Raw genomic sequence first — 24,095 nt, 5'->3', positions numbered from 1 at the left:
AGATGAACACATTTAAATATTTAGTTATAACTTCTCTACACTTACAAAACAAGCAGATACGTCATAAAAAAAATTAATAATCAATAAATAACCAGACAAGCAAAGTAGAGCTTATTCTTTTATTGTGATTCATTCTCTTATATTCTCAATACTTTTGTATTTACAACCACTATGAGCCAAGAATTCCTTGAACCCTTGTTCTCTAGGTTTTTTCTTTCTTTTTTTATAACTTTGAAATAAACATTACAAAATATTTTAAGGTGACAGCATTAGACATTTGACCTCATGTCAAGTGCATGTTAGTGAACATATTAACATATGTGACATTAGTGCATTAGTTCAGTGAGATGTGTTATGACTGATGGCATAAGGAACGGGCTTGAAGCTGATCATCAACACATATACAGATATTCAGACCCTCTGTAGTGTAAGTTCACATAGTCTATACATACTATCAAGAGTATATTTTGTATCTGCACAAATACTTTAACTCAACCACATAATTTATACTCAACCACTCAAATACAACACATGTAGTTTCTTTCAGCTTAGACTACATTTGCAGCTCTGGGTCAAAGTTGCGTTTAAAACTAATCTAGGACCAGGATGTTGTACAGTTGAAATGAATTAGAGAAAAACTACTGATCTTAGACTGGTTTTGCCTTAAAGGAATTGTTCACACAAAAATGAAAATGTACTCATTATCAGGCCATCCAATGTTTGTTTCTTCATCAGAACAGATTTGGAGAAATTAAGTATCTCTTGCTCAGCAATGGATCCTCTGCAGTGAATGGGTGCCGTCAGAATGAGAGTCTAAACAGCTGATAAAAACATTACAGTAATCCACAAGCAATCCACACATCTCCAGTCTGTCAATTAATGCCATGTGAAGTGAAAAGCTGCATGTTTGTAAGAAACAAATGCATCAAGATGTTTTTTTTATCTATAACATTGCTGTCTCCAATGAAATCTGGAGAGAAATATGCACAGATCAAGCACCGTTTTCCAGGGAAAACAGTTCAAAACAAGGATGGACTTTTTCCACTGGACAATGCATGATTTTGGATTATGGATTTGTAATTTGCCTAGAAGTGATGGTTTAAAAGCCTTAATGATGCATTTGTTTCTTACAAACTTGCAGCTTTTCATTTCATTGTGATGTTTTTATCAGCTGTTTGGACTCTCATTCTGACGGCACCCATTCACTGCAGAGGATCCACTGGTGAGCAAGAGATGTAATGCTACATTTCTCCAAATCTGTTCTGATGAAGAAACAAACTCATCTACACGTTGGAAGGCCTGAGATTGAGTAAATGTTTAGCAAATTTTCATTTTTGGGTGAACTGTTCCTTTAACTAGTTCTTCAAACTTCAAATTCAGTCCCTTAACAGTTGTAACAGTTCAGGAGAAAGTGAATGGCGTTACACATCTATAGAGGGGAAGGAGGTGGCATTCCTGTCTACGGATCTAACAAATCGTGGTCCTGGAAGTTGGCGATGGGCTCCGGCGTCAGCCCTGAGTTGGGATTGAGACCGTGGTAGAGCTCCTCTACAGTCCTGTGGGTCTTGCACATGTCCTCTGGGTAACGCGCCTGGAGCTCTTCGTTAGCAATGTAGTGCGTGTCAGAGAACTCGGTGAAGTAGCGGCCGACTTCAGGGTGAGCAATCTCCAGCGGGTCGGAGTGAGGCTCCAGATTCTCTACAAACGAAAAGAGAAAGTGAGGGTTTCTTTTTTTATTTTAAGACTGCAATTGTCTCAAATCAATTACGACCTCACCCATTTGCCCCAAAAGAAATGATTCACTGATGCTGATGAAATTGAGAGCAATTAGGACAAAGACCTAGTTTTCAGATGCCAGAACGAGATAATAAACGAGTCTCCAAAAGTATGTGCCCAACCTAAAACCATGTTGCTTAAATCTTGGATCAATGGAAAAACTCACCTTGCGCAGCATATCTACATGTCCCATCCTGCACTAGGACGTTGTAGAATGGCTGATCAGCCCCCTTAGACAGCTGATGGACCCTCATAGTGTTAATCCACTCCTGACTCATGGTGCATTTAGGGTCCCAACCGTAGATAACGCAGTTGTAGCCTGACCTATGAGAGACATCGGCTTGTGAATTTTAAATGTGATCCTGGAGCACAAAACCAGTCATAAGTAGCACGGGTATATTTATAGCAATAGCCAACAATACATTGTATGGGTCAAAATTATCGATTTTTCTTTTGCGCCAAAAATCATTAGGATATTAAGATCATGTTCCATGAAGATATTTTGTAAATTTCCTACCGTAAATATCAAAACTTAATTGTTGATTAGTAATATTCATTGCCAAGAACTTAATTTGGACAACTTTAAAGGCGATTTTCTCAATATTTAGATTTTTTTTGCACCCTCAGATTTCAGATTTTCAAATACTGTACCAAATATTGTCCTATCCTAACAAACCATACATCATTGGAAAGTTTATGTATCCAGCTTTCAGATTATGTAAAAATCTCAATTTAAAAATTGAGTGGTCCAGGGTCACAAATATTAAATATAAACACGTTTCATCTACAGTCTACCTAAAGTTATGCAAAATATTAAGCCTTTTTGGTTTGAAATCAAGATTGCATTGCCAACCTGTGCCAATAAAAGTCTCATTTTACATTGTATTTTTGGCCCAGAACTGTAGTATGTTTACATCATCAATATGAGGTCCACCTGGAGAAATGTAGTAACGACAGGTGTTTATTAACGAGTTACAAATTAGCATAACTTCTTTTTATAGATAGAAGTTCATGTTTCCCTTGCTATTCTCAAATTTCAGATTAAACGATGTTTCATATTCCACGTAGTTCATAAAGTTACTGCTCGCACAAGCAGAAACCCACCTCTTATGTTTCATGATGAGGCCTACAGAGTACTGTACATCTCTGTGCTCAGGTGCGCTGCGTCTCTTCACCTCCGGCTCTACCGGATGCCTCTTATGCTGGATGTGCTCGAGCGTATGCTGCACCAGATACCCGACCGCTCCATGCTGAGACGGGTCCAGAGCCTGGATATGCTGTAGAATATCCAACACCTGAGATAGAGAGAGAGAGAGAAATCAAACAAACACAGTGGTTATACTTTTCTCCCATGAAAATATTTACATAGACATGATGATAAATTCACTTATTAGTCTTGATTATACACTTCGTATTTTGTGGTTTAACTGCAATATTCACCAGGTTTTCAATGCAAATGCAACATATACACTCCCTTATGAGTCCGTTGCTGTTAGGTGTGAAAGTGTTCTATGTGACAAAAAGTTTAAAACCCATATAGAGACCCCATGTTCAATATTCGCCTTCCCTTTTTATTTTGTTTGCATAGTCAATTCTAGTCATTTTGTGAAATAAAGTGACATGCCAGAGCTAAACAGGCACTATTTTTGCAATCAGCATCCCAAAGTTAGTAAAAAACAAGTATCGGATGTCATTCAGCAAATATGATACAGGGCGGAGTAATATAGCAAAAATAGCATATTACTTTTGTTTGCACTCTTTGTGAATAGTACCAGGGTGCTATTTAGTACCAGTTATACATGGAGCAAACAGTATCTACCTTCAAAATAGCAATTATATTATTTTATACTTGTGTTACTAGTGTAAGAAGTCACCACCTTTATATTTAAAGGCCTTTTTTATGGAATAGCACGGAACGGAGAGTGATGGGAAAGTACTGGAACAGAAAGCAGGAATGGGATTAGGGATTTTCTAAAACTAAAATTGAATTAGAACCACTCATTACTAACTTAAATTATTAATTAATTGAAATAAAATAAAATATAAAAAATTGATTGGAGCTAGTTTAGCTTGATTATTAAAATAACTAAAGCTGAAATAAAAAACAAACTACTAAAAATGACTAAAATCATTCAAAATATTTTAAAAAACTACAATAGTATCTCAATGATACTAAAATAACATTGGACAAATTCAATCTAAAACATCCTTATGAGAGTGCATATGTGCCAACCACTGTGCCAGAGATATGCTATCTTTTTGACTATTCTTTTAATAAACAAATGGGAGACTTATGGACTGTTACTGACATTCAAGTCTCATCTGTGTGATTGAACTCACTTTCTCAGGCCAGATGCCCAGGTGGAAGTAGAGACGGGCCTGAAGCAGAAGATACTGCACATTATCAGGGTTGATAGTGAGGTAGAGATCCAGCGAGTCCCGCAGGAGCTGATATGATTTCTCATTCCCTTCCCTAGACAAAACACAAATGCAAGTACATTTTGTAACAAACGTGGGTTTGACAACTTCACAAATTCAGCTGACAGCCAAGAAAATGGATTTAATTTACATAAAACACTGTCTATAACTGCAGAGTGGCTTACTAATGAGCATACAAGCACCATAAAACAAGTCCTTTAAACACCACAACTTTAAGTGCAGAGATTTAAGGAAACGATCATTAGACAACAGCACAACAATATGAATATAAACAACATTTCACAACACATTGACTCATCTAAAGTAATCTAAATCCATGTGTGATTCTCACCCTCTTTTGCCGATGTTAAGCAGGTTTCCCACCATCCGCAGCAGCAGCTCGCTGGTGCTTATAGCGCTGTAGTAATCTGCTCCCACCTGGTGTCGGATCAGATTCTCACACTCTTTAGCAGCCAGCTGCTTTCCTTTACCAAATGTGTCAATGTATACATAGTCGTAGATGTCATCACTCCTGCAAAACAACCCAATTACATGTACTTACACTGTATTTTTAATGCAAGCACAGCACAATTTTTTTGAACGCATATTGAGATTACAGCTATATTGTCGGAAAATGTAAACTATTATTGCTCAGCGATAAGTTGGATATATAGTACATCCTACTTTACCTACTTAACAGTATGTTCACGTATACTATGTAGCAAATCTTGGATGCAAACTTTATCTGCATATACTCACACAGGGCAATATATAGGCTACTATAAAGCAAATCTCAACTGCTTGATTGCTTGTATCATTACAAAATGTAAACTGTATTATCTCACAGCTCTAAATGTGGCAATGAGATGTGAAGATATCATAAACAATAACATCATGATTTTTGTAACAATGTGCATTGTAAACAGAGCTATAACAATAAATTTGACTTGAAACTGACTGGTGTTTGCTATGTTATTTCATTCTGACAGTCTGCAATAGAATGTGTTAAACGCCCACCTCCTTTGATTTTGGCACCAGCGGAGCAGAAAATGGTTGGGGAAGTTGACAGGCTCCAGAGGAACTCCTAATTTCCTGGCCAGAGTCATGTAAAGCACAGAGAGGCTGATGGGAATGCCTGTCCGACGGAGCAGCACCTGACCACAAGGGGGCACATTGTGAGAAATAAAGTATATTTCTGTCTTATTAATTTTAAAACTTAAAATGTACACATTCAAAACAAGGTGGTTGTTTTTTTTAGCACAATTGTATGGACACATTTAAATATGTGTTAACATGTTAAATTACACTAACACTTGTTATCCAGACCTGCCTAACCTATGATACCTATGATATGATATTATACCTGATGTATGTATGAGTTGAGTGGATTGTAGTAGTCTCGCTCATTGCCCTTGTACTGTAGCTGGTCATACAGCACAGCATTCAGAGCACATATGACTTGCCTTTGACACTCCAGGTTTTCCAGAACAAAGCAGTCACCTGGAAAAACACTCCAGTAAAGACACATATTGGACGCTACAGCTTTAAGAACAACAATGCTATTGTGGTTGCCCAATGCAGTCCAAAGTAGATTAAAAAATGTTGAACCTCCAAGATATTTCTTTTATCGACATTAAGCTGAAAGCTTTTATCAGACAACAGGGAGAACATGAGCCTGGCTACACAGGTCTGACTAATAGACCTCATGAGAATAGTAAATAGAATTTTCCGGATATCTCCTTGCGGACTGACCTTGACTGGCTCGTAGACTTGGATGCGTGGCATTTTTTACTCGCAGACACTTCTTCACCTTGTCAGTGATTTCTTCTATCTGCGCAGATATGCTCTCAAGAGAGATTTCAGCCAGAGGGTTGCAATACTGATCGACCAAAACAGCGCCTGGAATTGGAGATCAAACAAATGGACGTGTGTTATTTGATGTAAATTACTGATCAAAATATTGTTGAACCTCAATCATCCATAATAATATAGTGAGGAGTCGACCTTTTCAGTGCACACTGCCTAATTTCATTGCGAATATTGTGATGTGTATGTCTTCGCTAGAAAATGTTTGATATTACACAGCTCAGTATGCACCATGCATATTTCAAGTTCATCATGCACGTATTTGAACTATGATTATTATATATGATAACAGTTACAGCACAACAGATATTATCATTTTGCCCTGTAGCTAGTAAGATAAAGCATTATAAAGTAATTATTTTATATTTTTCCATTAAAGGAATAGTTCACCCAAAAGTTGTTTCTTACAAACATGCAGCTTTTCACTTCACAAGATGTTAATTGATGGACTGGATTACTTGTGGATCATTGTGATGTTTTTATCAGCTGTTTGGACTCTCATTCTGACGGCACCCATTCACTGCAGAGGATCCACTGGTGAGCAAGTGATGTAATGCTACATTTCTCCAAATCTGCTAAATTTTTGGGTGAATTATTCCTTTAATAAGAAATAAAACAATACTTCATTTGAGAGACATCAGCTTACCTTCAAGGGCGAATTGTTGTTCTGGTGGTCTCTCAAGGAAAACCTTCAAACTCCTCAGAATGTTCTGCTGCCGGAGGAAGTACAGGATTTTCTTTGCATAGTACTTAAGCGTCAAACATTTCCTGGGAAAAAAGGAAATACATTTATTGTATCATTAAGTGTTAAGAAGAAATTAAAATAACATAATTGTGAGCTCCTTTCTAACCTTTTGTCCGAGTTCAAAATGCCAAGCAGCTCATCCTCACAGAAGTGTTCTGGAGCACCAAGAGACTCGATTTCTAAAAAGCTGTCTCCAAGAACCTGACCAACGCAAGGCTGAGTTACAGGTCTCTGGGTTAGTGACTAAAGCAAATTATTCAATCCAAGTAACCGTACAAATATATCTGTCCAACCGTAGCGTAATGACCATACCAAAAAGATAACAATTTCTGAGAAAATGATAAACTGCTTTGTAATTTAGTCTCTTTTAAAGCCACTTACAACTTCTGTGAAGAACCTCTTGGAAATGGACTCTACTGTTCTTCTTATCTGGCGACCAACCATGTGCCGGGTTTTGAATTCTTTCAGCCAATCGTGTGACTCATTTTGCTGATAAAATCTCTGCAGCCTGGGCCACCTAAAATATTAATGACACAACAGTGTTTGACCTTGAAAAAGGGGGATGGCAAATATATTAAACCTATTCCTTAAACGGGGCTCGTGTAATGTTGTGTGTCTTATTAAAAATTATATTTGTGCTAATATATCTCCTGAAGTAAAATACATAAATACTTTTAGTAGAAGGTACATTTTGTCAATTCAGCTTTATGCAAAATCTACCTAAAAGGCTGATATTTACAAGTATCTGCTAAAACACAATAGTGAGTAGTTATTGATACTATAATAACTCTAAATGTAATAATACTTCTATTTAAAGAAGCTCATGATAATTTGTTTTTAATTTATGATTTATTATGAGCAGATCAGAATATCATGCATTTCTGTGTTCAAGGTCACTTAACATTATCGACAATTATAAGTGCATTTTCCCCCAACATATAGGAGGCGAGCCTATAAAAATGAAGCATCACATGCATCTCTCTGCACGTGCACACAGAACAAATTCGGTGCATCAGCAGAACGAGAACACGATCTGACGGCTCTCAACTCACGCGCTGAATGCACGTCTTAAACCACCTATCAGGGATCAAACACATTTCTTATGGAGCTTGATGGAGGTATCAAGCTTTAGAAACGTTTTTAATTTATGCCACCTGAGTTTGTACTGATGCGCCCAGACCTTCCCCCTGCCATGGCACACGTCATGCAGCCTCTTGCACGTGCAGGAAACGTTGCAAATGTCGATATGGTTTAAAACGGGGAAGCACAATATATGCTCTAATAATTCCGCTGGTAAATCGGTTAACTGTTTGGCGAAACTCTCTGAAATAACAGCGTTTGTCCCTAAAACCCGTTCTCCCGTGTATGGCGTCGCCATCTTTTCTGTTTACTCCGATGACATCATCTAAGCCCCGCCCAGTTGTCAGCGAAAACACGCCCCTCTCTCTGGTGCAAAGGGCTGTACTTTGCGCTTGAAATGATGCGAATATACATAATTCAATTTATATAAATATATTGAACATTTACTATAAAGAATGTATATATTCAATATAGATTACAATCTAAAACATATTTGAAAATAAAATTTTACTTTTTAAAAATAAATTTAAAACGAGTAGAAAATATTGAGAAGAACATTTATATATATATATTTTCTTTCTATTTATTTTTTTGTATCTTCTATGTGATGTCTTGTGTTTGCTGTGTGATTCTGCTACCCTACTTGAATTGCCCCTTGTGGGATTAATAAAGTTGTTAACTTAACTTATATATATATATATATATATATATATATATTTTTTTTTTCGGAAATAGTTCATTGGAAGGTATTTATTTATTAATTTATTTAATTATTTGCAATGTATTATCCCTGAAAAAACGGGCTTTTAACTCCAGCTGAATGACGCGTGCTATTGCGCATGTCCTCCCGGCTCCTCGTGCACGCGCACGCAAGGTTTCAGTTGCAGTTTTGTTTGTGGGCCTGAAAGAGTCAAACCAGCAGCTGTGTTAGTGTGTCAGGTGTTTAAGCGAGCGTGAATCACACACACTGCGGGAACTCAGCTGTTTTTACAGCTCGACAGGTGAGTTAGCAACCAGTTTACAAACTGTCCGTCAAACCTCACAACAAAAGAAACCAATGAGGCATGAAACCGTAGATTAGCCTAAACAAGCGTATATGAGCACCTAAAATGTTATGAAGTCGTATAAAAGTTCGTATTTTGTTACAGGAATGTATACTTAAGTGTTACGTAATAGGTTAATGTTTGTTATCTGTCACTTAATAGGTATTTACGCTTATACTTGTTTAAAAGCAACTTCTTTTGTCTGTTGTTATTGTACATGCACTCAGTTAACATTACCAGCTAATAAACGTGTGCTCTTTTCCCTTTATCTTCTTACAGGCTTAATGAAGCTTTAGAGGAAGTAAATGGGGATAATATGTGTCCAACTACTAGTTACCAGTTAACGCAGGTGGTCTGACAACGTCCTGCCTTTAGATGTGCACTTTAATCACATTTTTGTCACACTGGCCAGTAATGCTAAATTGTAGCTTTTAACCAGAGTTCAGCTCTGTTGTGTTTCATGATAAGCTATGCTTCAGATAGAGAGTTAGTAGACAGGTTTATGTTGTTTCTAAAGAGGAGGAAGGTTTCCCATTAGCAGCTATTATGGCAAGTGTCCTTGCAACAAAAATGGGTCTCAACTCCCTTCGGAGGAAACAAGCCAAAACCTTCAACGTCACAGTTGTTACAATGGATGCATACTTGAAGTTCAGCTGCGAGGTGAGTAGCAAGTGCTTTGTTTTTATGAGGTGAATTAACTTGAAGGGGTCATCGGATGCAAAATTCACTTTACAAGTTGTTTGAACATAAATGTGTGTTGGAAGTGTGTACACCTATAATGATAAAAATCCACCCAGTGGGTTTTTTTTAAATTCCCTTTCTCAAATCAGGCTGTTGTGAGGTTCCTGTCAGAATGATGTAGTTCTGTATTTTACAGGGTAAAGAAGGTGTCTTTTACACTACCATTGAGAAATTTTAACCAAAGTATGTTATAGACTTTTCATTTAGACCCTAAAGAATCATATCAACTTGTGTAAAATGGGCATTCGATGACCCCTTTAAAACTGTCTCTGAATGCGTACATAATATCACCTTTACATTATTTTATGGGAGTAAACCTGTTGTAGCCTACAACCAAACCTGCGCTGGCAGTGATCAGTGCTTCTCATTAGTAACCAGAGGGCATGTAAGCTTAACTTGGAGAAGGCACCAGACTGTCGACATTTTAACGTCCCCGCTCACTGTTGTTGTGCCCTTGAGCAAGTCACTCAGCCTGACCTGTTTCTCCAGGGGAGCTGCGTCAAGACATCCCTGTCGCCTCGAGCTGCTTTAATGTTTGAACAGAGGCAGTTCAGTGGCCTTAAGGAACAGCTCTTCCAGAAAATGGAAATTGTTTATTCCCCTCATGTCATTCCGATCCTGTATTAATTTTTTTCCACAGTTAAACACAAAGTGAGTACAAGTTACAGCTTGCATGCAGCGAAAGTGGATGATGATTTATATTACCAAGCTATTAGAAAAGTCCTATAAAAGTGGTCCGCGTCTTCTGACAAAGCGATATTTCAATTAGATAAAATTTAATTTTCAATAAGTTAACCCCGTAAAGCTTGAAATATGAAATGATAGTCATAAATATGTAATCATATGTTTTTTGAGTGTCATATTTATGGCTCATATGGTATGACATAGTGAGACTACTTGCATAACATGCTTATAAATATCAGTTTTGAGTAAATATCTCCCAATAAATGTCTTGGCAAGATCATCAAAGCTCTGTAGTTTTTATTATATTGCAGTGCAATGCAATGCTGATTGGCAGATGAACAAATACACATTCCTCAAAAGCCTGATGTATCATATAAGAAAAAATTAAGTAAAAAAATATCAAATATCTACTTTATGAAAATGATTTTGCAACAGATGTGTAAATAACAATGTTTTTAGAATTATACTCAAAGGCCTTTTACTTGATAAAAGCATATAAACCATCAGACAAAAGGCGGCGTATGACAGTGTACAAAAGTAATTTTTTTCAACAAATTTTGATAGTTGACAATTTAGAGGCCTTAAAGATGTATATGAAAGATGATACAGTAGGCTTTATAGGGTTAAAATGTTATTAAAATTAAAATGTCAACAGTAGATCATACTGTTAGCAACGCCAAAGTCACGAGTTCGATTCTCAGAGAATGCATGAACTGATAAAATGTGTTCCTTAAATGCAGTGTGCAAGTCGAGACTGATTAAAAGCATCTGCCTAAAAAAGAAAAAATGGAAATAGGTAAAATAAGAATTTCTTTCAGGTTAATATCAACAATAAACACTAACTTAATTTGGTTCTATTCCTCAAACAAAGCTATCACATGACTTCAGAAGGCTAGAAATATAGTTATGGACTACTTTTATTTGGCAGTATAAATCACCATTCACTTTTTTTGTGTGGAAAACAGAAGCTTGGACATTCTGCCTAACATCTCCTTTTTGTTTAGAATATTGGAGAAAATAATTTTTCCTTAAAAATAATCCCAAAAGGTTTTCAAAAAACGCTCATGAGTGCTTGTGGGGAAAAACTAAAACATAAAAATCTACAAAGCAAGCAGCATCCTGTATGGCAATAATCATCATTCCCACGTATAAAGGTGTTTTGTACAAACTATGAATCCGGTGGGAGTTCTGCAGGCATACAGAGGACTCTGTGGAGCGGTACTTCATTTGCACATAACATCCACTGAGTTTCTTGAAGGAAGATGTCCTATTTTTACACAAAAACCATCTCAGGGAGTGTTTTGAATGAAGGGAAAACAGATGGTGGTAAGAGAACGGCGTGACAGACGGGGACCATGAGTTAATGTCCCATGAGGCACGGTGGTCCACTCCACAAGACCCTGTGCCTGCCTGTCTGTTTGCCTGTCTCTCACTCTTTGATCTTGCACACTCATTAACAGTATTTCCTAGTAATCAGGTTCTCAGGGATCATGATTCTGTTGTTATATAATGTACCAATAAGGTGTCTCATGTGGTTTTGGATATTTAGAATTGAGGGAGGAAGGTATAGCTGTTCTGGTTGCATTTTCCTGAGACTTTTTTTTTGGAGATATTGATCTCCAATAAATATTAAAGCAATGCTCCAGGTTCTTGCTCTTTCTGAAATGTTGATGGTAATCAACATCTGTGACATACTGTTGATTTCCATAAACAATATTTCTGAAATATGCAGCTTTAACTTTAAAACTTTTTCTTTTTAACAAAAATATTATTTGAGTGCATTATATTACAGATTTTATAAACTAAGGGGTCAGTTTTTTTTGTTCTAATTGACAGCATGTAAGAGATGCAGAGTTTACGCAGTAATATTTAACGTAGATATCTCTTTGCATCTGGACCATTTAAAAGCATTGCATTTTATTTCAGCATCACTTTGATTATATTTTGGTGCATCTTCGTATTTCCCAAGCACCACCGCTTGGTGGCAGCATGGATTTGTAAAACAAAACCCATTTCTCCCTCTGCAGTCATTATGATTTTATTGCCTACCATTGAATATTCATATTATATTCCAGAAGCCTTGGGTATATAGTGATAGATATTATTTCACAATGACAGAAAATGGTCCCTAAACAGTTATGAATAACATCACCAAGATTCTGAAACTAGAGGAAAAACCATAAAGAGAGTTTTATTTATTTTAGCTCCTAAATATTTTCTTAGCATGCTATTAAAGTGAAAATGGACCTCAGAAGATGGTTGTTGGAATGCACAGATTCCATACAGATTGTCACTTAAAATAAAGTGTTTCATATATTTTCTTGTGCTTCAGTTTAAGCATTGGCAGGTGCAATTTATTAGAAGTACAGTGCATATTTTCTATTCAATATTCAAAACAATTGTATTTTTATTTGCGCTATAGGCTAAAATTTAGTTTAAGCCATCTTTTTTTTCCTGAAGTTATTGTGTGTGGTATTGACCTCATCTAATCTTGTGCTGTGTAACAAGAAAGACAGTCTTGGTGTAGCTCAGTCAATATAATCTGATTTGGGGTAAAAGCCGGGGCTTCAATAGTGGATAAAGACAGGAATTTGACTTTGAGGTTTCTGCTTTTGTTCTTTCTTTCTTTCTTGTGCTGTTATGCTGTCAAGTTTTCAGTACTTAATTTTTTTTTTCTTCCTAAAAAGCCACATAAATTCACCGCTATTTATTTCGGACAGTGAGTGAACACTTAATTTCTCTGTAAATGTTTGCACCAGCTGACAGTCGTTCTTGAAGGCAGCCGTCAGCTTTCTAGAGAGGAAGCATCAGCATATTTAACTGGTTGGACTCTGGATGGCAGCATATTGTCATATGTTCTCATACATAAACATTAGGCAAGATGAAACCACACCTTGAAAAGCACCTGTCCCTGTTATGCTAATACAGTTTGCCGTGTTGATGATGTTTGAAATACTCTCTGGAAGTTGTCAGTACTTATAACAGCAAGGTTCTGTCCTCTGTGTCATAAAATTTAATCATTCAAGGTGACATGTGACATGTATATTGCTCACAAGACAGTAGCATCTAGCTCAGCTGGGTTCAGATGATGCCTAGTACACTTGAATCCTACTAATGACAAGGCTAATCAGGCACAGATGTCTACACAAGTGAATTATTCTCACAACATGAGTTAGTGAGTCATTTTTATGAGTCTAATTGTTATTCTGCTTCTATACTCCTGCAGATTGCAAATTCTGTTTTTTGATGTTAATAAATGGACAGTGCTGGGTAGTAACTGATTACATGTAATATAGATTACATAGTCAAATTCTTTCACAAACCCCAGAATGAGAAACATTTAGGGCACTTAATGTTGTTGAAAATAAAAAATCAAGGCTGTATTTATTTGATCAAAAATACAGAAAAACAAAATTGTGAAATACTATTTCAATTTAAAATAAGTTGTCTATTTTAGTATACTTTAAAATATAATTTATTTCTGTGAAGCAAAGCTGAATTTTCAGCATCATTACTCCAGTCGTCGGTGTCACATGATCCTTCATTCTAATCATTCTAATATTCTGATTTATAGTCAATGTTGGAAGTAGTTGTGCTGCATAATATTCTTAATAAGAATACATTACCTAAAGTGTAATCTCATGTGATTTGTAATCTGTAACGGACTGCAATTTGTAAGTAATCTACTCGATGTTGGAAAATAGTTTGACCTTGTTTTCTGGCGAATTCGTCAACCAATAAAATGAATGATAAAGATGCCTTATGCTGGTGCTTTTGGTGTAATACTGTTTTGTTGCTGCTTTATTGATTCTGTTCAAGTACGCAGTATGCACAAGACAATTAAAGTGGTTTTAATGAGAAATACGCAACTGATATGCGTCCACAGTTCTTCTCCAATTGAATATGACAGTAGTCCTCCTGATAAAAGATGAACTGATATGTCTGAAAACGAGTGAATGCGTTTGCTGACAGCAGTGACTTTGTAATGACGCTCAGATTCATTTCTCTGCCTTGTGTCCACATGGTCTGTGGAAATGAGGTTATTCAGGGACTGTCGCTGTTCATTATACTGGAGCTGTTCAGATTTGTGGTCAGTCTGAATTCGATTAGTCTGCCGCAATCCCTAGAGAGTTTTTGGGTGGTTTCCTTTAAGGGCTTCTTGAAATTAAAATTGTTTTTTTTTTGTCCTGGCATCAACTTGTTGTTTCAAAAGGAACTATGACACCGACAGGAATGGATCTTAAAATAGTTTAAAATTCAGCCTATGGTTCAGAAAGCAGTTCTTTAAAGCTTCATGTCACTAACCTTTTTTTGTAATCTTGTTTGGGCAGCTGAAGTGGAAAGGAAAGGATCTGTTTGAACTTGTGTGCCGGACACTGGGACTCAGGGAGACCTGGTTTTTTGGTCTGCGGTATGACGTCAAAGACACTGTGGCATGGCTGAAAATGGACAAGAAGGTAAAATGTTCATCTTAAACTTTCTTGTTCTTCAAAATAGTGTCAGTCTGATAAATGCTTGAGGAAATGATTTGGAAACATTATTCCTCTACCATTTATAATAGATTAGGATATCACTAAATTCTAATATACTTCATTTAGACTTTTACATTTTTTTTACAGATCATATAAAATCATATTTTGTATTGATATACATTACCTTTCAAAAAACTGAGGTCAGTAAGATGATTTTTTTTCAATAGCTTTATTCAGCAGATGTATTAAATTGATAGAAATATATTTAATGGTCATTTTTTTTATTACAAATAAAAGCTGTTTTCAGCTTTGTATTTGCCATGAATTTTAGAAAATTTTCCAGGAAAAAAATATTAAGCAGCACAGCTATTTTCAACTATATCAGAACAGTTCATTTAAATTGTAATAATTTCACAATATTACTGATTTTACTGTATTTTTGATCAAATAAATGCACTCTTGGTGAGCATAAAAGACTTATTTCAGAAACATAAAAAAATCTTAATAAGACCAAACCTTTCAAAGGTAGTGTAAAAACAAACAGACTGTCATGAAAACCAAACTCATTACCCTCTCAAATAAGTACTGCGGTATCACCATGGTAATTATGATGATATTGAAGGCTTGATTCATGTTTTTTTCATGGTACTTCAAATGAGCTATAGTACTATTTTGGTGTCCAAAGAGGTCATGGTATTACCATTTTTATCCAGTCCAAAAATGTGGTATTGTCTTGGTATTTTATTTTTTAGTAATTTATTGTCAGTGTATATCAAGTATACAAGGCGCAGCACAACATTTGTCATGACTTATCTTTGTAATAGGTTTTGGATCATGATATGCCCAAAGAAGAGCCCATAGTGTTTCATTTCCTGGCCAAGTTTTACCCAGAGAATGTTGAAGAAGAGCTGGTGCAAGACATAACACAGCACCTCTTCTTCCTGCAGGTGAGTCATTGGCTCGTGTGCATTTAACTGGACTACAGCTCAAATTAAATGGAACTTTTTTGGCATGTTGCCAATTTTTATTGAATTGTGTGTATGTGGCAACTGGGTTGTCATAGTTTTGAATGTTGAATTTAGTTTTTATGTTCATTTTATTTTTAATTGGTCTTGTTAAATTTGAGTTTTTCTCATTATCATTTAGTTTAATTTTAGTATTGACTGATTTATTGATTTAATATTATTTTTGTTAAAATATTTATTTAGTTTCACCCCAAGAATTTCTTGATAAATTTCTTAGCACAGTCCAATGCTATTGAGTTTTAGTGCCATTTTCATGTGTAATATACACTGCCCTCCAAAAGTTTGGAAACCCCTGGCAAAGTGTGGTTTTGGATGATATTAGCATAAATCCTTATCATTTTCTTGGTGCAAATACATTAAAGAAACTTGACATTATCATTGAAGACCAGCATAAAACATAATAATGGCAATGTATGCATGTCAAAGTCAGACATGCCCCTTTGCCAGCTGTGATGCCTGGTTACTGGTTTGAACTTGGCCCAGGTTTTTAAAAGATTTTTGGGTCAGCACACTTTAATACTGTAGCTTTAGCAATTGATTGCCAATTCAAAGTCAATGTTTGAATAAACTGACAGCTCGGATGCCCAGATTATGCAGAGCTGTAATAGCGGCTAATGGTGGATATTTTGATGAATCGAAAATTTAAGTTTTTTCTATGTATAAACTTTTTATGTAATAAAATATGTTTCATAGTTTGTGTTGTCCCTTATCAGTGCAAAATTGTCACAAATTAAAAAGGATTCATGCCAATATTGTCCAAAACCCCAATTTTCTAGGGCGTTTCCAAACTTTTTGAGGGCAGTGTACATATGTTGTATAAGTTTCTATAGGTTTCAGGTTTTATAATGCACTATATATTGAAAAATAAAATTAATTGTATCAATTTTTATTTTAAAAGTTTATTTTTAAGTTGCTTTTGGAACCTGTTTTAGTTAAGGTTTAGTTTTTCCCAGTTATAATGAAACAAAGTTTTCATTTAGTTTTTTTGTTTTTGGTTTTCCTTAACTGCATAGTGTTGTGCATAATTAATCTGTCTGGACTGTAAGTATTGTATTTACACAACAGCAGGTGAGGATGTGTCATTGACCCAAACTTGGAAGCCATTTCATTTCAATGGGCTCGGCAGCAGAACTGAGCTCCTGTATTTGGTTTCTAGGTACAGTTCTCTGTGTGAGAGGGTTGTGGGCTGTGCTGTCTGCGGGTTCAGCGCTCTCTTTTATTGTTTGGTGTGATTGTGTTCAGCCATGTGGAATCGGTGTGCTTCACATCAGGGCTCCTGTCTCTGATTCTATAAGCCCTGGGGAACACCTCCCACCGTAATACGGCTTCCTGCCAAGGTTCGTTCGGGGCGATCAGAAACCATTAAGCAATAACACCTTGATTATGAGCACATTATCAATCATTTCATTGAGCGAGCTGGTTGCTCGGCATGGGAGGTAAATAAGCACCTGTTTTGCATGCATTAGCTTTCAGTACAGTTTTCCAGCAATGTTGCGACAACATTTGTTATCTAATGTTAAGCTATGGCAATTTGCCCTTCACTTTACAGTGCTTGTACCAATCTGGTAGATTTAATGCATTGTAAAGGGCACAAGATGAAGATATGAACATTCTTAGAGAACGTAAGTAGCTTATCTCCACCTCGTAATGGGAGGTAGAACCGCGCCGCTTCAGAATGGCAATGCACTCTGAAAACGAATGTAATGAATTCTCAAAAGATGATCATGAATTCTGGGAAGAGATGAGAGAACGGTGAGTCTGTTCTCTTATAGCCTCTGCCCTCTGCTCATATGTTGGCTTGGGATAGAGCCGCGTGTTTGGATGTGCAGATCCTGTTTAAAAACGCTCGCCTGGATGGGCTCTTATCAGGAATGGCCACTCTTTCCAGACTGCGCTCTTAAAGTGCTGTCACATTTGTAAAGCAGATTGAAAAGACGACCGTAATAGCCAGAATCTTTTTGACCAGTTATTGACACATTGGATGCTACTTTTGTGACTGTTTTCAGGCTGATAGTCGGGTGATGGATAAAAGAGCAAGCATGGTGATTTTTTTTTTTTTTTTTTTTTTTTTTTTTTTTTTTAATATTTGAAAGAGATGACTGGGGAGCAAGCCTTAACTTACCTGGAAATATAAATCCTGTCTTTTTTTTAGCCTACACAAGTTGTTCCACTTTCTTGCATTCATGGAACACAATTTTTTTTTTAAGAATATCCTGGCCACTCTTTTCAGTATGGTGAATGGGGAGTGTGAAAATACAAAATGAAAAGAATATTATAGAATAAGATGGCATTGAATGTAAGCCTTTATTATGATGGCAGGGTTATGTGTATTATGTATGCTTTTACAGTAGAAGTATATGCGACTCATGCACTATATTCACAATCATACTGATACACTACCGTTTAATACCATTTTAGGGTTTAGTACATTTTTTGTAAAATATATATATATTTTTTAAAGAATTCTCTGATGCTCAAGGTTGCATTTATTTGGTCAAAATACAGTAAAATCTGTTATACTGTTAAATATTATCACAATTTAAAGTAACTATATTGTAACAAATAACTTGTCTTTTTAACATTTTAAATAAAATTTTCAGCAGCCATAATGTTAGTCTTCAGTGTCACATGATCCATAAAAAAATCATTCTAATATGCCGATTTGCTGCCCAGAAACATTTATTATTATGGTGAAAACAGTTGTGCTGTGTTTTTGAGATTTCTTAAAATTTATTTATTTATTTATTTTTTAGAAATTGATTTTGTAAGATTATAAATGTCTTTCCTCTCACTTTTGATAAATTTAATGCATCCTTGCTGAATAATAGTATGAATTTCTTTAAAAAAAGTCTTATGACCTCAAAATTTTAAACTATAGTCTGTTTATTATTGTAATGGTTGAAGAGAGTCATGCGGACTTGAAATGTAATTTTTGAGCAAACTATTCCTGTATCGATGAGTATTTGGATGTTTTGTTATTGTTTTTTAATAAGTTTGACCTTGTGCTCATTGTAGCCATGTCATTAAACTTTTTTTTGGCTTCCATATTCTCGTTATCATTAAGAGAGATCATTTTTCTTTTTGCCAAGCAGCTAATGGTCGGCACAGTGACTAGACGTCTCCCATGTGGTTGTGCATTTAGCAACAGCTCATTTGGTAAGGCAGCGATATTTTAGTCGTAATTTGGCACTAGTTCATTGTTGACTATTAAATACTAACCTTTCAGTGTGAACAAACATTTATGCATTTATAAGCTGTGTACATAAACAACCTTTTGTTTTGTTAACCACTTCTTTTGTTCATAAAGGTCAGGGTTCTATTCCTCCATCCTTTATTAATTTTCTCTTTTGATGAAGCATGAAGTCAGGAATTAATTTGATTCTTTGATTCATTCATAAGTCTATCAATTAGTTGTTACAGTGCTTGCAAGATAGCTCTGCATTGAAATTCTTTTTCTTTTTCCTTTTCTTTTCCACAGGTTTCTGGAATTAGTTCAGCTTGAGTGTTTAACATACAGACTCCATTCAAACATGTTGTAGATAATACAGCCTTGAATGTGGCTTTTTTTATGTCTACATTTTATATTTTTATTTTATAAACAGGTTAGCGTCCATGCAATCTTTTTTTAACCACGTGTTTCTTATTTACAACACTATTTTATTTTAGCTCAGATGCTGAAATCTTAAACCTACTGAAAACTTTTAACATTTTGCTTGTTTGCAGGCATTGCTAGATCCAGGAAATGCAAGTCTAGATTTATTTATTCATGCATGCAATTAAAATCTAGATGATGGACACAAATTACATTGTTACAAACCGATATGCAGTGATTTCTGCCAGGCTTAGGAGTCTGCACTAGCAGTCCTTTGCCAGGTCGCCTGTTTTCTCCCTACAGCCCCACTTGGAATTCATTTCAACCGCCCTGCAACAGTGAATGTGTAACCTGTGAGCCATCTGCTGCTTCTAGAGTTCTTAAAACTGACCCTGAAATATTCTGCCTTTGCTTTGTATTTGCAGCCATAAATGACGTCTGGGCTTTGCAGTCCATCGAGCCGAAAGGAGACAACCTCTCCCGGCTTACTAATGGATAGTCGTGACTAGGATAGCTAAAAAATAATAAGAAAAAAACAAAAACACGGTGTTGTTTGTTCTGTTTTTTCAGAAAGGACCCAGTAAAATATCTAGTTCTCTATAAAGCAGTGGTCGGCAACAGGCGGCCCGTGGGCCAAAAGTGGCCCCCCAGCAATAATATCTAGCTATTTTGATAGCGGTTGGTTCTGAAATAGATCTGTCATGACAGCAACAGTTACTCACAACCACAGTAGGCTATGTGAGAGGAGCGCGAGTGGAGCGGTGTGATTTTGAATAGAGCGAGGAGCGGATTTTTTAAAAGTCGGAGCGCCGTGGTTTTCACTCGCTCCATCACAAGTACTATTCATGCCAACAACACGGCTGTAATGTAACTGCATATTTAGCAAGAATTCACAAGTTTAAAATATTTAGCTAGCTTGATAGAGAAGGATCACTCAAATCAGAAAGCATGTGAATGACGGCAATGGGCATGAGCAGGAAGTTATAATAGTTAAATATACTGAATATTTTGAGCTGAAAGATTTAAACCACTATTATTCCATGGTCTGTCTGAATACTCTATTCTGATTGGCTGGCAGGTGATGATCAAATTCGTTTAATGCACAGGTAGTTCCAGGTCAGTTTAATCACCGTTCCATATTAATGCGCTGCTTAACCAACACGCATCACTCGCTCGCGCACACACACACACAGAGAGAGAGGTCGGAGATCGCAGATTGTGCTGCACACGTACACAAACTTGTCAGCGCTTCCCTGCGATTTTTATTGCTAAAATAAGAGATAGATACTAGACCGCAGCAAGCAGGTACACACAACTGTCATCTCTCTCTCTCTCTCTCTCTCAATCGATCGATAATTAATTGAAATACATGCTGTAATTCATTCAAATAAATGTGATCTTACTACACTATTTCATCTCTGTGTCTGATTTGAAGCAGGCAGAATGCTGCGCTAACGAGCCTCAACTGACGAAAATAACCGTCATTTTTACCCATTCGGTCAAATATTGCGCTGCAAAGAGCAATACAAGTTTTACCTTGTCTATAACTTGGCAAATGACCATGGAATAAGCGGGATGATCAACGGCTAGCTGTGCTTTAAAGGATTTTAATACACTTCGCGGAGGCAACCACCCTCCGCACGTCGTGCATTAAATGCACGGCTAGCCGTTGATTATCCCTTACCTACAACACTTAATCTTTCATCTGGATCCGATTTCGAATCCGCAGAAATCTGCAAGAAATGCATCGATCCGTAGGTAAAATAACTGACGAAAACGTACTGATATTTTCATCAAAAAAAAAAAATAACACCGAGTAACAGCTCACAGTTACAAAAGACACTGTAACAGTATGTCACAGGCACTTCTAGTTGCATTTTTCATCAATTAATTTATTAAATTGTCCTTTGACTCTTCTGGCCCACCATCTAGTGGCATTTTTTTTATTTTTTTTGGCCCGATGCCAAACTTACTTGCCGACCCCTGCTATGAAGCATTAAAGTTCTTTAGACTCAGACTATAGAAGTTTAACTAGTAAGAGATCTGTTTCTGACATTGTGGTTTGCATACTAAAACTACAGTCAGTAGCACGTAATTTTTTATTTTTTTTATATCAAAGACTACTTGGTTTTATGCTCTTTCTGTTTCCATGTAACAGTTAGCATCTAGCTAAATTGACCTATTAGTATTATTTTACATAATTTTATGCTTGAATGCCTAAATTGAAAATAACCTATGGTTTGCTGTATTTATTAATTTATTTTTATTTTTTAAAGAAATTAATAATTCCATTCAAGGACGCATTAAACTGATAACAAATGACAAATGCATTTACAATAGACTTAAATAGATTACAATAGATTTAAAATAAACTATTTTATTTTCAGCTTTGTATTCATCAGAAAATCCTGGGGAAAAAAAACAATATAGTTTCCGCAAAAATATGAAGCAGCACAACTGTGATCAAGATTGGTAATAAAATGAAATGTTTTTTAAGCATTAAATCAGCTTATTAGAATAATTTCTGAAGGTTCATATGACGCTGAAGACTGGAGTGAGTCAGCTTTGCCATCATAGGAATAAATTACATTTATATAAAAAAAAAAAAAAGGGTTTAACATGCTGTCTACTATTATCTTTTGCTAGTAGTTAATAGTACTTAAATATCTGGACAAGTAAGCGAAAGAATGCAGATACAATCACTGTGAAGGAATGTGCCCTACCACCACTTTGCCCTTTAGCAAGGTAAATCCAGGCAAATATCACTGTAATTTATCATGATGGCATTGCATAAAATTCTCGGTAAACACATTCCCCTAAATATGTAGCGATAATAATAATGAAATGCTGTTAATCTTGCTCTCCTCTCTTCTGATATCCCGCAGGTGAAGAAGAGTATTTTGGAGGAGGAGATATACTGTCCACCCGAGGCTTCGGTGCTCTTAGCCTCTTACGCCGTCCACGCTAAGGTCAGTGCTCTTTCTAACACACCTGTTTTTTAAACCCTTCGTTCTTTGATAGACACATAGAAAGGTGTCAGAGCAAAACCTTAACCTCCTATGGATGTCCTTCAAGGTCGGCATCTATCCCATTACATTCTTCCCACAGGAAGAAGCACATTTTATTAAGCAGGTGTCAGTTTGATTGACAGCTCAGGGGCAACAAGAACATGCGATTTATCCAAAAGCCTTGGCTAACTGCACACAGCTCACCTTGTGCCAATTTAGAAATCGCACTCCGTTTCTCTCTGACTCACGTCAGACACGGAGCAACACTAGATGGCTCTAAAACAGGATTGGAGTCAGCTAAAGCTTTTGTTTGCTTTGTTAAAGCAATTTGTAAGCTTCACATGGCAAAGCTGTTTGTTTAGCTGGTGTTTGAGCCTTGTGCTGGTCTGCTTAGGTCTTTTGATGGCTTCTCAAGGCTTTTTACAGCAGCTTTGGGAGACCTGCCATTTTGATTTCTAAGTTGTCATATATATGATTTGCGCACAACTGATCTTTTTTTTTTTTTTTTTGCTTTGATATTGAAGATATATCAAAACAAAGAAAAACTTGTCATTATTACATAGTACCGGTATTATTGATCTAATGATTTTTTGTATCATTTAAAGTTTTTGTTTTCGTTTCCCAGTCTTTGACAGATATTTATAATGTTACAAAGGTTTTCTATTTCAGTTAAATGCTGTTCTTTGCCACAAAAAATATTAACATTTATACACCCAAAAAAAATGCTGGGTTAAAAACAACCCAACTTGGGGTATTTGGCAACCCAGCGCTGGATAAATATTGGACAGAACACATGCTGGGTTATTTTGACCCAGCTGGTTAGGGTCAATGTTTTTACCCACCATGCTGGGTTGTTTAATATGTTATTTAAAATGTATTATATTGCTGGCTTAAAATGGGCTGGAAATTAAAAATCACACATAATTACTAAGCAACAGAAATCATCAAAAGATGAACATTTATTATTAAGCAAGAACACCCATGGACAAAATATAAGACAAATTGAATTTATTTGGGTGATACAGCATAGTTTACAATATTACATGCATTTAAACTCATTTAACAAGCATTTTAGAAATAAAAAAGCGTTCTCTATAATTGCATTTTACCGAAATAGTGCTAATTCTCGTGCCGGTGTTTCGCTGAAATCTGAGCCGGTGAAGAGCTGCTGTTCGCGGAGAACTGCGAACTTTAGACCGCGGTCTCGTGTTTCACTCGTAGCTGAGAGATAATTATTTGTAATTGTTATAATATTCCACAATATTACTGTTTTTATTGTATTTTAAACTAATAAATGCAGCCTTAGTGAGCATAAGAGACTATTTTAAAAATATCTTTTTAAATCTTAGCGACCGCAAACTCTACAAAAATCAAGTACATTTACATTGTGTTACCATTATATAAAATATCTTGTATTGTAATTTTTGTTCATTCTGCCAAACACTACTTGGCCCATTACTATGACTTCTATTGATGTGCAGTTACAGATATACAATTATTTGGCTTTGAATGCAGCTTATCCACAAACATTTATCTGATGATTTTCAAATGAGAATAGTTGCATGACAGATTTCTGTCTCCATTTAAAACCACCAGCTGCAGGTTTGGAGTTATTCAAGACAGGAAGTTAAAGAAGGCATGAGAA

General features: G+C 36.1%; 2 protein-coding genes across 5 annotated transcripts in view; one reads left to right on the top strand and one right to left on the bottom strand.

The window, feature by feature from the left end:
* Positions 1 to 225: 225 nt before the first annotated feature.
* Positions 226 to 8,219, bottom strand: LOC306869553 (F-box only protein 21-like). Of its 4 annotated transcripts, none has more exons than XR_013784176.1 (13): positions 7,960 to 8,219; positions 7,187 to 7,322; positions 6,912 to 7,006; positions 6,707 to 6,828; positions 5,947 to 6,093; positions 5,558 to 5,694; positions 5,212 to 5,348; positions 4,547 to 4,726; positions 4,117 to 4,249; positions 2,881 to 3,071; positions 1,943 to 2,100; positions 1,280 to 1,698; positions 226 to 726 (listed from the first exon to the last, which is right to left on the bottom strand). XR_013784176.1 is itself a non-coding variant. In XM_079416308.1 (13 exons), exons 1-13 carry the CDS (start codon positions 8,181 to 8,183, stop codon positions 664 to 666), a joined length of 2,028 nt encoding a protein of 675 aa, XP_079272434.1. In that variant the 5' UTR covers positions 8,184 to 8,211; the 3' UTR covers positions 226 to 663. The 4 variants fall into 4 exon arrangements, 2 of the variants coding, with proteins under 2 accessions (XP_079272434.1, XP_079272435.1); XR_013784177.1 differs by having other exon boundaries at positions 6,912 to 7,021; positions 7,960 to 8,199; XM_079416308.1 differs by having other exon boundaries at positions 226 to 781; positions 1,464 to 1,698; positions 6,912 to 7,021; positions 7,960 to 8,211.
* Positions 8,220 to 8,746: 527 nt separating this feature from the next.
* The window catches only part of LOC306869774 (merlin-like), a 33,657-nt gene continuing 18,308 nt past the window's right edge, over positions 8,747 to 24,095 (top strand). The window contains exons 1-5 of the mRNA XM_079416678.1: positions 8,747 to 8,886; positions 9,208 to 9,588; positions 14,685 to 14,810; positions 15,650 to 15,772; positions 22,328 to 22,411. Coding sequence (XP_079272804.1) covers positions 9,475 to 9,588; positions 14,685 to 14,810; positions 15,650 to 15,772; positions 22,328 to 22,411 — 447 coding nt within the window. The 5' untranslated portion in view covers positions 8,747 to 8,886; positions 9,208 to 9,474. The remainder of the gene's footprint in view (positions 8,887 to 9,207; positions 9,589 to 14,684; positions 14,811 to 15,649; positions 15,773 to 22,327; positions 22,412 to 24,095) is intronic.

Source organism: Barbus barbus (genome assembly GCF_936440315.1).
Source record: "Barbus barbus genome assembly, chromosome: 5".
Classification (NCBI taxonomy): Eukaryota; Metazoa; Chordata; class Actinopteri; order Cypriniformes; family Cyprinidae; genus Barbus; species Barbus barbus.
This window is presented reverse-complemented; position numbering and strand designations above follow the sequence as displayed.